This window comes from Furipterus horrens, unplaced genomic scaffold (genome assembly GCF_987537825.1).
Source record: "Furipterus horrens unplaced genomic scaffold, mFurHor1.1.pri manual_scaffold_8, whole genome shotgun sequence".
In the NCBI taxonomy this organism is placed as follows: Eukaryota; Metazoa; Chordata; class Mammalia; order Chiroptera; family Furipteridae; genus Furipterus; species Furipterus horrens.
The window spans coordinates 87704074-87717752 of record NW_028327178.1 but is presented as its reverse complement, the minus strand read 5'-3'; the positions used below and the strand labels follow the sequence as shown (position 1 = coordinate 87717752).

Genomic DNA, 13679 nt, shown 5'->3' with positions numbered 1-13679 from the left:
CATGGAGGTTGTCAAGGAGATGGGAGGGGCTTTGACCATAGAATAATAAAAAAAGCTTACGGGGCCTGTGCAAGATTCTGCAAGTGGCCAGGACTAGTCACCACACTGATGTGTCACAGGCCACAGTCAGGGTTTAAGAAATAAGGCGGCAACCATTGCTCACAGAGATCCATGTGGATGTAGAGGGACTCCCATGAGATCTGATATGTGAGAGCCATAATGTAGCAGCTATGTAGTTTGCAGTGAAGCTGGTCCGTGGTGAGAAGGAAGCAGCAGCAAGCTATCAGGGAGCTATTTGGTTCATAGGGATTACCCAGCCATGCAGCCTGGGCTAGTAAGAAAGTAGGCATGCTGCTGCTTTGCTCATGCCCACTCCAGCTGACTCAGAAGCCACCGAGGACTCCGCCTTGCAGAGCCGGACTCTCTCTGGACTCTTGGAACTCTGGACATACAGACAGGACACTTTCTTAGGACTTGTACCTTTCCTGAAATTCACCGTGATCCAGTGTAGTGCAGCGCATGCTTTCCTGGACTATTATTATATGACACTGATGAGATCATATTCCAGATCCTGAAGGAGAGAGCTGACAGATAAAGAATGGGGAACTATTGGGTTTGGGGTTGGCTTCTAGCCTTTTGGGGAGCAAGTGCTGGGTCTCGTGGGAGAACAGGGCTCTGAGCAGAAGTGCTCCCAGCATTACCCACTCCAGGTTGGAATTTTGTGAATAAAGGCCTGTTTTTCTCAACACTGATTGTTGGGTCTTACACCAAGGTGCCACGTGATCAAGCCCCACCTTTGCTCAGTAACAAACTGGCCCTCTCAAATGTGGATGGCAATCATGCAATTTTTCAAGTGCCAGAACAGAACAAAAGGTGAAGGAAGAGCAAATTACAGTAGTACCTCAGTACTCGTCATCATTAATTCATTCCAGAACTTGTGACAAGTGCTGAAACTGACAGGTACCAAACAATGAAGCATTTTCTTGAGTCATGACTCATACAAATTCTAGCAAGTGCAACAAATCCTGAGCGAATGCAGAGTGCTTTTTTTTTTTTTCATCAAAATGAAGCGAGTACAGGGTTAAGCGAGTACAGGGTTTCGCAAGTTCTGAAGCTGATGAGTACCAAGGCATGACTGTAGTTCTACCTCTGCTTGAGCTAAAAATTCCATCTTCTCCTTCCCTTGGAGATTGATGCTCCTGGTTTTCATGCTTTCAGACTCAGGCACAGATTTATGTATCCAAAATATGACTGTGGCTAGCTTTTAGTTCAGTAATTCTCAGGGTTTTTTAATTTAATCCACAGAAAGATATATACATATATATGTGTGTATATATGTACTTCTATATATTTTTGTATATAAGTATAACGTGTATGTTTAGCTGAGACAAGTTTTACAAATGACTACCCCTTACTCTGTGTGATGGACTGTTATTTCCTATTCTCTTTCATCCTATTTCTGAATTAATTCTGCAATCCATTAATGGATTCTGACTTCTTTGAAAGCCCCTACCTTAGCAAATAAGCACCTGTAACCCCAGGAATATTTAGAATTAAGTACAAAAGTAATGAACTAAGTCAGTCATAGCATTTTTATTTTCCATTAAATTTTGAAACCATCTATTTAATATGGTATTTTTAACATTTAAGAGAATTTAACATTATGGATTAATTTTGCAATTCCATTTTAAAACATGAAGTGGAATAACTGGTTTAGACTCATGATTGTAAGTGGATATATGTAACAGAACTTAACGTTTGCAAGCAATATTGAGATTATGGAATTTTAAGATTTACCAACCATATTTTTAAGTTTAATATAATAGACTTTAAGAGTGAGCTCAGTACTTGGATTTTGTCAGGTAACTGAATTGCTTAAGAAGAAAATAAAATATATTCAATTTACAAATGTGCTTTAGTTATGTTTAAAACTCTTAAAATAATTTCTTAATTTATCAGCATATATACTACTTCAGAATAACCAAGATTTTTTTTTTTTCAGCCCCGGTGGGCGAAAAAGCTAGAATAACCAAGTTTTAATATCAATTATTAAAGCAAAAATAATGTCCAAAGTCGCCTGAATGTCCAAAAGCCAGCCTCGTGCACATGGCAACAGCGGCAATGCACTTGGAGCTAACTGGTTAATATTTAAGGACCCTTCAATAGGGCTAGCAACACGTGTTCCCGCAAAAGGAGCTTAAGGGGAATGAGAACCCTACCTAGGAAAAGGTGGGATAGTCTTTTCTACTTATCGCCGGCCACCCGCATTTTAAGAAAGGAAACACATAAAATATACAATTTAAAAGCACAAAACCATCCACCAGAAGCGATGTTTCCTCAGGGTCCGCGCCAGCACGCTCCAGGCCCCGCTTCTGTCCCCGTGAGAAGGAAAGGGTGCCAGGCCCTCGGAGCTCCTGGAAGGGTCGGCCCCTAGTGAAAGGAGGGAACGAAGGGGTCCTGGGGGGCGGGGTTAGGGGGCTAGGCCCCTATGTCACCGGCGCTGCGGAAAGCGGGTTCAGCAACAGTTTCTTGCCTGGGAATGGTCCCCGCAGCCCAAGCAGCGCCTCCCGTCCGGATTTCACCTAGCTCTGTAGCCAGTAGTTTATATGATGAGAACATGACGACCTAGACTATTACCCAGAAAAGCGTTTTTCCAGACCGTTCTGAGGCCAGGAGGACTCGGCCGGCCCGCGCCGCAGCACAGGCCGGGAAAGGTTGCCTTACCCGCGCTCGCACCACCCCCACAGCCCGCCGGGCGATACCACGCCGCGGACCCCTCCGAAGGCCCGGAAAGGTATCGTCCCCGGCCTCTGATTGGCCGGAGGCTAGGGGGCGTGGCCTCCAGGGTCTAGTTCCGCGCTCCAGAGCCGGGTCGCCGCATTGCGAGCTGGGCCAGGAGCAGGCGCCATGGTAAGGAATGGTGGTGGGGTGCGAGCTAGGCCAAGGCTGCCATTCGGGCCTGGGTTCGGTCCGCAGCCCTTGCTGGAGCCGGGCCCCGCCTGGGGGCTTAGGCTGGACAAACGCGATGACCGCGCTGACGCTTGTGCCCCGGGTCCCTTTCCAGGTGCTGTTGCACGTGCTGTTCGAGCACGCGGTCGGCTACGCGCTGCTGGCGCTGAAGGAGGTGGAGGAAATAAGCTTGCTGCAGCCGCAGGTGGGTGAAAGAGGTGGTATCGCGGACCGCAGCGGCCCCAGCGTGCGTGGCGCGCTCCCACGTGGCCGGCTGCGCGCGTTGGGTTGTGCGCTGGGCCCGGAAGCTCCGGAGCAGGGGTTCCTTATCTACATTTGTGATTAGAATCGCGTTAGGATCATTTAGAAGCCTTCCGTACTCCACCGCTACCGAAGAATCAGAACCAGAATTTAGTGCCGGTAATAGGTTCACTCTAAGCGTTCAGTTGGGTCTACTGTACTCCCAGGGCTGAGAACCGCTGCTTTGCTGCGTTCTAGAGGCAAGAATGAGAGAAGAAAGACACTTACACACTTTCTCCCCCGCAGGTGGAGGAGTGCGTGCTCAACCTGGGCAAGTTCCACAACATTGTTCGTCTCGTGGCCTTTTGTCCCTTTGCCTCATCCCAGGTTGCCTTGGAAAATGCCAACTCTGTGTCTGAAGGTGAGTAGGCCACCTCCAGTTATTTTAGGAAGATAAGCCGTCATATTTAAAGCACACAGTCCAGCATGCAATGTTAACCTTGTGGTCACTAGTAATAAATGATGTGTAAATCAATTAAATCTGACAGGAGTGACTGGTTCAGTGCTAAACCCAATCACATGTGGTTATCTGCTACTTGATTCAATTGATTGGAAAGAGCATTAGTGATACATAAAAACCAAGAAGAATATTTGGTCCCGGAAGGCAAGTCGGGTACAAAGTATATTCATAGTGCTCCAGGGTGTGCTTTAAGCTTTCAATTAATGTATTTCACACTTGTGACACTGGATCTGAGTCCTGTTTTTCCCATGGTTAATGCAGGCTTTGCAGTGATGACTTGAGTCTGTCAATCCCCTGAGTGCAATCACTGATGTCTCCATGTCTCTGAGCAAAGCCTGAAGGGGAGGGTTCTGGACATGCCATCCCAGCATGCTCTGCTGGACCAGTTGGTCTGTCCCATAATCAGCAGTTGAAGGGACAGGATCCCTTTTATGATGTCAGCATTCTTCAGTCTGTTAGTGGGAGCTCTGTTTTTTTGCCCTGAGGTGTTGTTCATGAGGACCTCCGCCTGTTCTTGGAGACTCACCTGCCATCCAAAAAGAAGAAAGTACTTTTGGGGGTTGGGGACCCCAAGATTGGTGCAGCTATACAAGAGGAGTTAGGATACAATTGCCAGACTGGAGGTGTGATAGCTGAGATTCTTCGAGGTGAGATCATAATCTGTTAATATTCATGGCATTCTTAGCATCTTTGAGGGGGGTTCTGGAAATATTAGGGTGCCTAAGGTTGCTTCTGCGGAGCTGTCCTGCTTATTTGGTGTCCATGGGTATAGGAGCTAGCTCAGAGCCTTTGCTCATAGTTTTACCCTCCTCTAGGGGTTCGTCTGCACTTCCACAACTTGGTGAAGGGCCTGACTGATCTGTCTGCTTGTAAAGCCCAGCTGGGGTTGGGACACAGTTATTCTCGTGCCAAAGTTAAGTTTAATGTGAACCGGGTGGACAATATGATTATACAGTCCATCAGCCTCCTAGACCAGCTGGATAAGGACATCAATACTTTCTCCATGCGTGTCAGGTAAACTGCAGGGGTAACCCTTGAGAATGGGGTCTGTGGCTGTGGTTTAGCTAATTTTGAATGCTGAGGTGAGGGCTGGCTCCCATGGGTATAACAGTGGGGGGTGGGACTGGGCCTCCCAGTGCTTACCACAGGCTGTGTTTTTACACTGACTGTACAGAAAGAGGAGGCAGAGTAAACCCACCCCATATACACCTCAGCTCAGGCCCTTTGCCTGGTCTGTATTGTGAATGGGGGGACATGGAGTTGAGGAGGTTTGTGATCTGGCTTGTTTTCACTTCCTCCAGGCAGAGTAGATGTGGAGAGGGCTAAGGCTGTAACTTTGAGACGTGGCAGCTGGGCCAAGGAGTCACTGTGGCTCTTTGCAGGGAGTGGTATGGGTATCATTTTCCCGAGCTGGTGAAGATCATCAATGACAATGCTACATACTGCCGCGTTGCTCAGTTCATCGGAAACCGAAGGGAGCTGAATGAAGAAAAGTTGGAGAAGCTGGAGGAGCTGACAATGGATGGAGCCAAGGCTAAGGCTATTCTCGACGCCTCGCGGTCCTCCATGGGTCAGTACAGAGCCTGGCAGCCAAAATGAGGTTCTGGACTCTGAATATCTGGCTCCTACATTCATGCTCTGTGTCCTTCAGGCATGGACATATCAGCCATCGATTTGATAAACATTGAGAGCTTCTCCAGTCGTGTGGTGTCTTTGTCAGAGTACCGCCAGAGCCTGCACACTTACCTGCGGTCCAAGATGAGCCAAGTCGCCCCCAGCCTATCAGCCCTAATTGGGGAAGCGGTACGTCATGGGAAACACAAAAATGGAGGAATTAGGAATGTTACCATGTATTTCCATTCTTCTGTATTTCCTGACCCACTATGTTCTCCCCATGTGCACTTGATGGGGAGAGGTGAAGCAGGATTTTGCAGTTGTTAGGTTGGCAAATCAGGTTTCTGTGACTAATTCCTTGAATCATTCTCCAGGTAGGCGCACGTCTCATTGCTCATGCTGGCAGCCTCACCAACCTGGCCAAGTATCCAGCATCCACAGTGCAGATCCTTGGGGCCGAAAAGGCCCTGTTCAGGTACCAGTGAGGGCACCTGCCCGCACTCAGGTACCACTTCTGGTGCCCACTGCTTGTTTGGGGATCACAGTGATGGCTGACCAGGGCATCCTGACCTATACAGGCCTCTGCTATGGGGGTGATGGCCAGTCCTGGTGTCTGAGTGATTCCCTGGGCCCAGCAAAGGGACCAAGTTTCCAGGTCAGCGACATTGGATGCCTTCGCTCTGCTTCTGGGAGCTATGGGTTGGCCTGAGGTGGGATAGAGACCCAGCCCAGCCTGAGGCTCACTCTGGAGACTAGGCGGGGAGGGGAAGAGCTGCCTTGGTTAATAGGGTTGAAATTTCTGATCTTAAACTTTCCGCTGAATATTCTTCTCCCAGAGCCTTGAAGACAAGGGGTAACACCCCAAAATATGGACTCATTTTCCACTCCACTTTCATTGGCCGAGCAGCTGCCAAGAACAAAGGCCGCATCTCCCGTTACCTGGCAAACAAATGCAGTATTGCCTCACGAATTGACTGCTTCTCTGGTATGGCTAGGGGAGTTGGCAGTTGGGGGGTGGGAGGCCCTGAATACCTTAGCAGCTTCTACAATGATGGTAACATTTTTCGTCAACAGCAGTTCACATTGTGAGTGTTGAGACTTTGGGTCTGAGTGGAGCTGAGGGTAGAGGAAACACTAGGAGTGGGGAGTAATTTGTCCCTTTAGGAGCTGACAGGCTTTGTTTACCCACATACACACATCCAGAGGTACCCACAAGTGTATTTGGGGAGAAGCTTCGAGAACAAGTGGAGGAGCGGCTCTCCTTCTATGAGACTGGAGAGATTCCACGAAAGAACCTGGAGGTCATGAAGGAGGCAATGGTTCAGGTCAGTCTGGGCTTTGCTGGGGGTGGGGGACCAAGGCTGACTGTTGGAGGTGATGAATGGTCTCAGCCTGACCTTGTAGAGTGGAGGCAAAAAACTGATTTAATGAGCCTGATCCAATCAAGCCAGGAGAGGCCTGCAGGGCCAGAGGTCGTCGGAGCCTTTTCAGCACTTTTTTTCGGCCAGGCAGAGGAAGCGGCTGCTGAGATTACTAGGAAGCTGGAGAAGCAGGAGAGAAAACGCTTAAAGAAGGAAAAGAAACGGCTGGCTGCAATTGCCCTCGCGTCTTCAGAGAACAGCAGTGCACTGGAGGAGTGTGAGGTCAGTAGGCAGGTCAACCCTACGTGAAGGGCAGGATTTTCAACAGCAGGACAAAGGATGTGCGTCCAGGCCTTTGGACTGAAACGAGGACCGGAAACATCTCAAACTGCCTCTTGATTCTGTAGGAAGGAGACAGGTGCTGAGAGAACTTACTCAAGAGCCCAGAGAGCTGGTTGTAGCACACACCGGTTCCCTGGGCAAGTGTGTTCTGTCCTTGGCTGCCTCCCAGGAGTCCTCAACTGGGGGTAGTATGAATTCCTGCTGTCTGTACTCGGCCGTGTGTCCGGAGGTGGTAGAGTTTCAGAGTGGGGATGGGGGCAGGGAGGTCTCCAGCCTGTTAGGTTAAAACTCTCCCTCGGATTTTTACAGTGCCTAGTTTGTCAACTAGTGTTTCAGGGTCCCCTCTGGAACCTTGGCATGGTGGGTTTTCTCTTTCAACAATTATAAACCATCCCAGAAACATTTGGCAATTTAACCACATTTCCACCAGTCTTTCTGGCCCACTTTACTGCTGGAATTCCAATGGGGTGGTTGGGAGGGGATGTTCATTCACTGGGTGGTGACCATTTCTTGCCCATTTTCCCTTTTAGGAGACGAGTGAAAAACCCAAAAAGAAGAAAAAGCAAAAACTCCAGGAGGTTCCTCAGGAGAATGGAATGGAAGACCCACCTGTCTCTTTATCCAAACCCAAGAAAAAGAAATCTTTTTCCAAGGAGGAGCTGGTTAGTAGTGATCTGGAGGAGACCACTGGCAGTGGGAATCTCCCCAAGAGGAAGAAATCTTTCTCCAGGGAGGAACCAGTCAGTGACCTTGAAGAGGCAGGAAACAGGAGAGTTCCCAAGAAAAAAAGGAAATTTTCTTCCAAAGAGGAGCCTCTCAGCAGCGGACCTGAAGAAGCTGCCAGCAGCAAGAGCAGCTCCAAGAAAAAGAAAAAGCTCCAAAAGCTCTCCAAGGAAGATTAGAACGGACAGTACCCTGGTGGGATGTAACCACCCAGTGACCCATCCCTTATATCCCAATAAAAACAAATTTACAAGATTTGATGTACATGTTTTATTAAACACCTTGATGTGGGTGGGACAGGGCATCAATGACAGCGTCAGTGAAGTCTCGGCAAGTGGCATAGCCACCCATGTCAGGAGTTCGAACCTGTGGGGGAGAACTGTCATCATCCCTGTGGCCTGGGCCTATCCCTAACCCTCCCCGCCCCCAATATACACAGTTCCCTAAGGAAGCCAGCCCCAGGACAACCTAGGCTCTGCCCAGGTGATTATGGTCTATGGATTTAAGGGCTCTTCTCTGGTCCACTGTACTGAAGGGAGGTGTAGGTAGTATGGTCCTCATGAGGTTGGAGGGAATAAAGGGCTCTAGCCCCCATATGGGTGCAGGTGGCCGATGACAGACTTGATGAAGTCCGTTGTGGTGCTGTAGCCGCCCATGTCTCGTGTCCGCACCTACATCCACCACCGGCAGCAGCCGTGGGGAAGAAGAGAAGAGAGCCCATGAAGGGGGGTAGGGTGGTGTGATGGAAATGGGAGTCCAAGAAGGGGTGACAGGGCCAGAAAGAAGACATGCAGCAGAGATACAAGGAGGTGACCAGGTTTGGAAGAGCACAGACTTCCACTCAGGTCTTCTGAGGGCCAGAGCCACTATTAAAGCTATGCTACAGCCTGCACAGAATGAATGGGAAGCTGAGCAGGAAGTAAGATGGGAAATACAGGCTGGAGACAGGATGAAGATGCCTTAGAGGAAATGAGAGAGACCAAGTGGGAGGAAAGAAAATGGCAGGAGAATGCAAATGAGGATGAGCTTCCAGGGTGGAGAAGGAGACCGACACCCCTGCCGCATCCTGCCTGTTACCTCCCTCTGCTCCTCCACCCCCCCAAGCGCTCCCCCCAGATGCAAGTTCAGCCTTGAGATGTCCCAATAAAGGAGCCAAAGGACGGAGCAGGAAAGGGAATAGCAGACGGGAACTAAAAGGCCAAAGAGATCAAGAGGATGAAACAGCCAAGAGAAGAAAGGCGAAGAGCAGCCCAAAGAGGACGGGCAAGATCAGAGAGCAGATGTTCTGGGAACCTAGAGGGAAAGGAGACCCCAATTCGGGCTACCCAGAGAGTAGTGCTGAGGCTTGAACCCCACAGCCTTTCTAACTCACCTTGCCAACTTTGATCACCTTCTTCACCGCTTCTGCGATCATGTTGGAGTGATATTCTAGACTGTCAATGTGGACAGAAAGAAACTGAGATTCCCCCCTCATTGGCCCCAATTTCCCCCCCTGTGCTCCCCTCACAACACCCAGCCTCCCCCCCCCCCCCCCCCCAGGCCACCGCAACGTACTTCAGGTGCCGCAGCATGTTGGAAGCGGAGAGCAGCATGGCTGTGGGGTTGGCTATATTCCTGCCCACTGCCTGGGCGAATGGGTGCCGCGCTCCCTGTGGGGAGAGGGGCAGGCCAGAGTCACTGGGAGCACACATTATGCAGAAATGAAGACCAGGGAAGAGAGAGGTCAGGCTAGGAACATTGAGAAAACACATGGGGGGAAGCTATGGAGGACCTGAGGTCAGAAGGGCACACAGAGGGCTAAGAGGAGGTGACCTCACTCACCATTTCAAAAACTGCATACTCTGCACTGTAGCTCTCACCAGGTACCACACCAGCTCCCCCAACCAGGCCAGCAGCCAGATTGTCAATAATGTTCCCATAGAGATTGGGCATCACCAGCACATCAAACTGGTAAGGATTCTGCACCAGCTGGCAGGGAAAATGTGGGCACAGAGGAGAGAAGTAAATTGCACTCCCTGCCCGCCCTCAGCACTGTGAGGGTGCAGACGTGGGGAAGGGCCTTACCTGCATGCAGCAGTTGTCTATGATCATTGTCTCAAACTTGATTTTGGGGTACAGTTCAGCAACTTCCTCGCAGCACTGCAGGAACAACCCATCCCCAAGCTTCCTGTCCATGGGCCAAAGGAAACAGATTCAGCCAAGAGCACAGGGGACTACCTTCACAGGAACCTCCCCCACACAAAGCCATGTCCCTCACATGATGTTGGCCTTGTGCACAGCCGTGACCTTATTCCGCCCCTTCTTAGTGGCATAGTCAAAGGCAAACTTGGCAATCCGCTGAGATTTGGTTCGAGTGACAATCTTCAAGCACTCAATCACGCCCCTGGCACTCTGGGTGAGAGGGAAACAGCTGATATGGGAAAGCAAAGGAGGAGGAGCTATGCCTCTTTCCCACCTTCACCCTTGCCCCCCCAAGTTCTAGGGCATCACCTCATGTTCCAGAGAGCTGTACTCCCCTTCTGTCTGCTCTCGAATGATCACCAGATCTAGATTGTTGTGTCGAGTCACGTACCCAGGAAGTGACTTCACATGGACCACATTGGCAAACAAGTCCAACTTACGCCTGGGGATGGGGCAGAGCCATCAGCACCATGCCTGGTGCCCCAGTACCCATGACCCACGGCCCACCACCACCTACCTACCTCAGTCGCATATCATACGAGGCTAGTTCCCCCTTATACTCCATCGGGGTGTGGATTTTTCCTGCATAAACAAAGTTGCAGGAGTGGGAATGTCAGGCACAAGCCAAGCCCAAGGGAACCCAGATCACTGTCTAATCCCCTCAGTGACATAATGCAACCCTCCCACATTCCACTCCCAATCAATGACCCTTAACCTCCTCTAGAGGCGAGGAGCAAAGGAGAATAATGCAGTTAAAACCAGAAACATTTTGTCTACTGTTTTATTTTTAGTCACCATATTTATGTTGAAACCTCAAAATGACCTAAAAAGAGGGCAGATTTTTTCATGTTATCAAAAAGTGTGAGTTTAATATGTTGAGAAACAATGCTAGGGGATCATTGACCTTTTTTGATGTTTCTGTGTCTACCTATTTGAGGTTTTTTTTCAACCAACAATTACTGAATATCCACTATGTGTAAGGTACTAGAGATATCAACTAAAAACACAACACACAACTCCTATCCCCAAGGGGCAACCAATGCAATGGGGAAGACAGATAATATAATCATGATTATATAATGACATGATAATATAATAACATGATTTTTTTTTAAATGAGAGAAGTATTAATGGCATGCATAGAAACATAGAAAAGAAATTCCCTCTGGCAATATCAGGAAATGTCACAGAACAGCTGGCACTTCAGCCAAATCTTAGGTTACGTGAGTGTAATAGATTGAATAGTGACCCCCAAAATTATATATCCCACCCCCAGAAGCTGTACATGTGACCTTATTTAGGAAAAATAGTGTTTGCAGATATAATTAAGGATCTTGACATGAAATCAACCTGGATTAGGATGGACCCAAAAACCAGTGACAAGCCCTTATACAAGAAAAGCAGGAGAAACAGATACTCAGGCATGGAGAGGAGAAAGCCATATGAAGACAGGGGCAGAGATTGGAGGGCCGCGTCTACAAGCCAAAGAATGCCCGGAGCCACCAAGCACCACCAGTATCTAGAAGAGCCAAGGAAGGTTTCTCCCCTAAGCCTTCAGAGAGAATCCTGCCAAGACCTTAATGTTGGAATTCTGGCCTCCAGAACTGAGAAAGGATAGATGTCTGTTATTTTAAGCCGCCAGTTGTGTGGTAACTGGTTACGACACCTCTAGGAAACTAATGCAGTGAGTGAGGATGATTCTGACAGGTAGCATCAGAACATTCCAGCCAGAAGAAATAGCGTAATTCAAGATAGTACATGTATTTGGAAACTAACACAGCCTAGTGTGGCCAAAGCACAGAACAAGTGTGGAAACAAAGCCAGAAAAGCTGAGAGTCACTGAGTAAAGAACTTACTTTCCTATGCTAAGACTGGGCATGGCAAAGTCATGCTGGTCTTTCCAAGAGAACAAATGTAGAAGATGGTCTGCAGGGGCAGAACAGGAACCCAAAAATACCTAATGAGTCAAGTAGGGAAGCAGGGGGAAGACAGAAGAGGCAGCTAGAAGTGGCATTCCAGAAATACGATTAACAAGACTGATGACCCATGGCGTAGACTCATGATAAACTCGCAATCCTTGGAGACTTCCTGCGTAAACAACTCACATGATTTCTCTCCTCCTGTGTTCCCAACTGGAAGGAACAAATGGCCACGAACCTGCTGGGAGCTCAGGGGAATTAATGTATTGATATGCACAGAGGGAAGCTTAATGAACATTTGTTCATTTGATTTTAAATGACATGTGGGCAAGGGGGCACACATACCAATGAGGGCCACCTTGTTCTCCTTCATGGAACTCAGAACTTGCTCCAGCTTCTCCTCGGAAGCCATGTTCTGCACCTCGCTTAAGTAATGCTCCTGGAACTCCACTGGGACACAGGCAGCCTTCAGGGACAGGTCCCAAAAATTACAGGGTCAGGATGGAGTAAGTTCTTTCCAACCCACTCCATGGTCCAGGCCGGCCGATTCCCCCAGGCCACTCGCCTTGAACACCTCCTTGACAGCGTGCATCAGCTCGGGCCCCACGCCGTCTCCTGGCACCATGGTCACGGGAAAGGCGCCCTCCACCCTCAAGTCCTCGGCCTGTGACTGGAGCCACAGAGCCAGAGCTGGAGTGGGAGCAGGAGTCCGGGGAAGGGGGTGGGAGTAGGGGTTGGGGGACGGGCTGGAGGTGGGGATCGGGTCTTTCTCTTACCTGGCTCCGCGAGGAGGCATGCGCCAAAGCCGAAGTACAGAGGCCCCTCCATGCCCCGGGGGTCGGGGCGGCGACCAGCGCCTGCGACAGACACACACAAGCCTGTGAGGTCGGGTCAGGGAGTTTTGCACTGAGCAGGGTAAACCCGCCGAGCCCCAGCCCGGCCCCGCCCGGCCTGCTCCCGGGTCTCACTCGGGTCAGCCAGCGGGCACAACTGAGAGCCGCCATGTTCACTGCGGGAAGTCGCGACGGAAGTGACGCCAGAAGTCTGCGTGGCCCTGGCACCCTGACTTCCGGTCTGTCCTAGGACCCTGGATCGTTCTCTTTTGCTCCAAAGAGCACCTTCGCCCACTCCTCTTCATCCTTTTCTTGAATGGTCTTGTATTTACCCCTTCCCCCGGAGGCTGACACGCAACCACTTTGTTTATTGCTTTATTTTCAGTCACCATGTTTAATTGATGTTGAAACGTCAAAATAACATTAAAAAAGAATATGAGATTTTACGAGAAGGGCCCGCCTCCACCCCCTAGAAACCGGAATTTATTTATTAAAAATTGTGCATTCTTACATGTTTAAAATTCAGTCACCTTCATAGTACTCTCCATTTGATGCAATACAGCTATGATGGTGTTTTTTCCGCTGCTCAAACCAGTTTTTGAACTCATCAATTTTGGTGCCTTTTAGTGCTTCTGCTGTTTTTAGCTCCCCACCCCCCCACCCCCTGCCTCCATCGGCAAAACGTTTCCCTTTGAGGACTTTTTTTCACCTGGGGGGAAAAAAGTAGGTCAAGGTGAGATTGGGTGAATACAGAGGGTGGGTCACAGTGGTCATGCTGTTTTTGGTCAAAAACTGCTGAACACTCAGCGCAGTGTGGGCAGGTGTGCTCCTAAATCACACATAAAAAGGGAAAACACGTTGAAAGTCTTCAAAAAAATTCACTGAAGCTGAACACAGCCACTCACAACACCAGCTGGTACGCTGATACAGATGGGTTCCTAGAACACTCACCTAGTAGGGGAAGCCTGTACTACAGGGGGCCACCCTCCAGAAGATA

The 13679-nt window shown here is 49.4% G+C and overlaps 2 protein-coding genes and 5 non-coding genes across 9 annotated transcripts; 6 read left to right on the top strand and 1 right to left on the bottom strand.

The window, feature by feature from the left end:
• The first annotated feature begins 2870 nt into the window (after positions 1-2870).
• NOP56 (NOP56 ribonucleoprotein) lies at positions 2871-7998 on the top strand. The gene is made up of 12 exons (XM_090286139.1): positions 2871-2910; positions 3065-3154; positions 3496-3610; positions 4195-4356; positions 4525-4723; positions 5092-5279; positions 5361-5512; positions 5698-5798; positions 6160-6308; positions 6527-6648; positions 6832-6966; positions 7557-7998. Exons 1-12 carry the CDS (start codon positions 2908-2910, stop codon positions 7926-7928), a joined length of 1788 nt encoding a protein of 595 aa, XP_090142265.1. The 5' UTR covers positions 2871-2907; the 3' UTR covers positions 7929-7998.
• Positions 3974-4041, top strand: LOC150003329 (small nucleolar RNA SNORD110). Its single transcript, XR_016512898.1, has one exon. It is a non-coding gene; the product is annotated as a small nucleolar RNA SNORD110 (small nucleolar RNA).
• LOC150003328 (small nucleolar RNA SNORA51) lies at positions 4836-4967 on the top strand. Its single transcript, XR_016512888.1, has one exon. It is a non-coding gene; the product is annotated as a small nucleolar RNA SNORA51 (small nucleolar RNA).
• On the top strand, positions 5861-5946 carry LOC150003327 (small nucleolar RNA SNORD86). The gene has a single exon (XR_016512885.1). It is a non-coding gene; the product is annotated as a small nucleolar RNA SNORD86 (small nucleolar RNA).
• LOC150003326 (small nucleolar RNA SNORD56) lies at positions 6367-6437 on the top strand. Its single transcript, XR_016512867.1, has one exon. It is a non-coding gene; the product is annotated as a small nucleolar RNA SNORD56 (small nucleolar RNA).
• On the top strand, positions 6693-6763 carry LOC150003325 (small nucleolar RNA SNORD57). Its single transcript, XR_016512865.1, has one exon. It is a non-coding gene; the product is annotated as a small nucleolar RNA SNORD57 (small nucleolar RNA).
• Positions 7999-8004: 6 nt separating the features above from the next.
• Positions 8005-12876, bottom strand: IDH3B (isocitrate dehydrogenase (NAD(+)) 3 non-catalytic subunit beta). Of its 3 annotated transcripts, XR_016512756.1 has the most exons (13): positions 12818-12876; positions 12626-12706; positions 12415-12519; positions 12195-12315; positions 10452-10512; positions 10240-10372; positions 10007-10140; positions 9814-9916; positions 9571-9717; positions 9304-9398; positions 9122-9182; positions 8218-8420; positions 8005-8115 (listed from the first exon to the last, which is right to left on the bottom strand). XR_016512756.1 is itself a non-coding variant. In XM_090286141.1 (12 exons), the coding sequence occupies exons 1-12, from the start codon at positions 12851-12853 to the stop codon at positions 8334-8336; spliced, it is 1164 nt and encodes a 387-aa protein (XP_090142267.1). In that variant the 5' UTR covers positions 12854-12876; the 3' UTR covers positions 8005-8333. The 3 variants fall into 3 exon arrangements, 2 of the variants coding, with proteins under 2 accessions (XP_090142267.1, XP_090142266.1); XM_090286141.1 differs by having other exon boundaries at positions 8005-8420; XM_090286140.1 differs by lacking the exon at positions 8218-8420.
• Positions 12877-13679: the final 803 nt, after the last annotated feature.

What these genes read in the sequence shown, in the direction of transcription:
- NOP56 (XM_090286139.1), top strand. An exon ending in CGCCTCGCGGTCCTCCATGG is followed by an intron (nt 5,280 to 5,360) that starts GTCAGTACAGAG and finishes TGTGTCCTTCAG; the next exon opens with GCATGGACATATCAGCCATC. An exon ending in GTGCACTGGAGGAGTGTGAG is followed by an intron (nt 6,967 to 7,556) that starts GTCAGTAGGCAG and finishes TTTCCCTTTTAG; the next exon opens with GAGACGAGTGAAAAACCCAA.
- IDH3B (XM_090286140.1), bottom strand. Translation starts at nt 12,853, where the DNA reads ATGGCGGCTCTCAGTTGTGCCCGCTGGCTGACCCGA. An exon ending in AGTATGCAGTTTTTGAAATG is followed by an intron (nt 9,399 to 9,570) that starts GTGAGTGAGGTC and finishes CTCTCCCCACAG; the next exon opens with GGAGCGCGGCACCCATTCGC. An exon ending in AACATGCTGCGGCACCTGAA is followed by an intron (nt 9,183 to 9,303) that starts GTACGTTGCGGT and finishes CCACATTGACAG; the next exon opens with TCTAGAATATCACTCCAACA.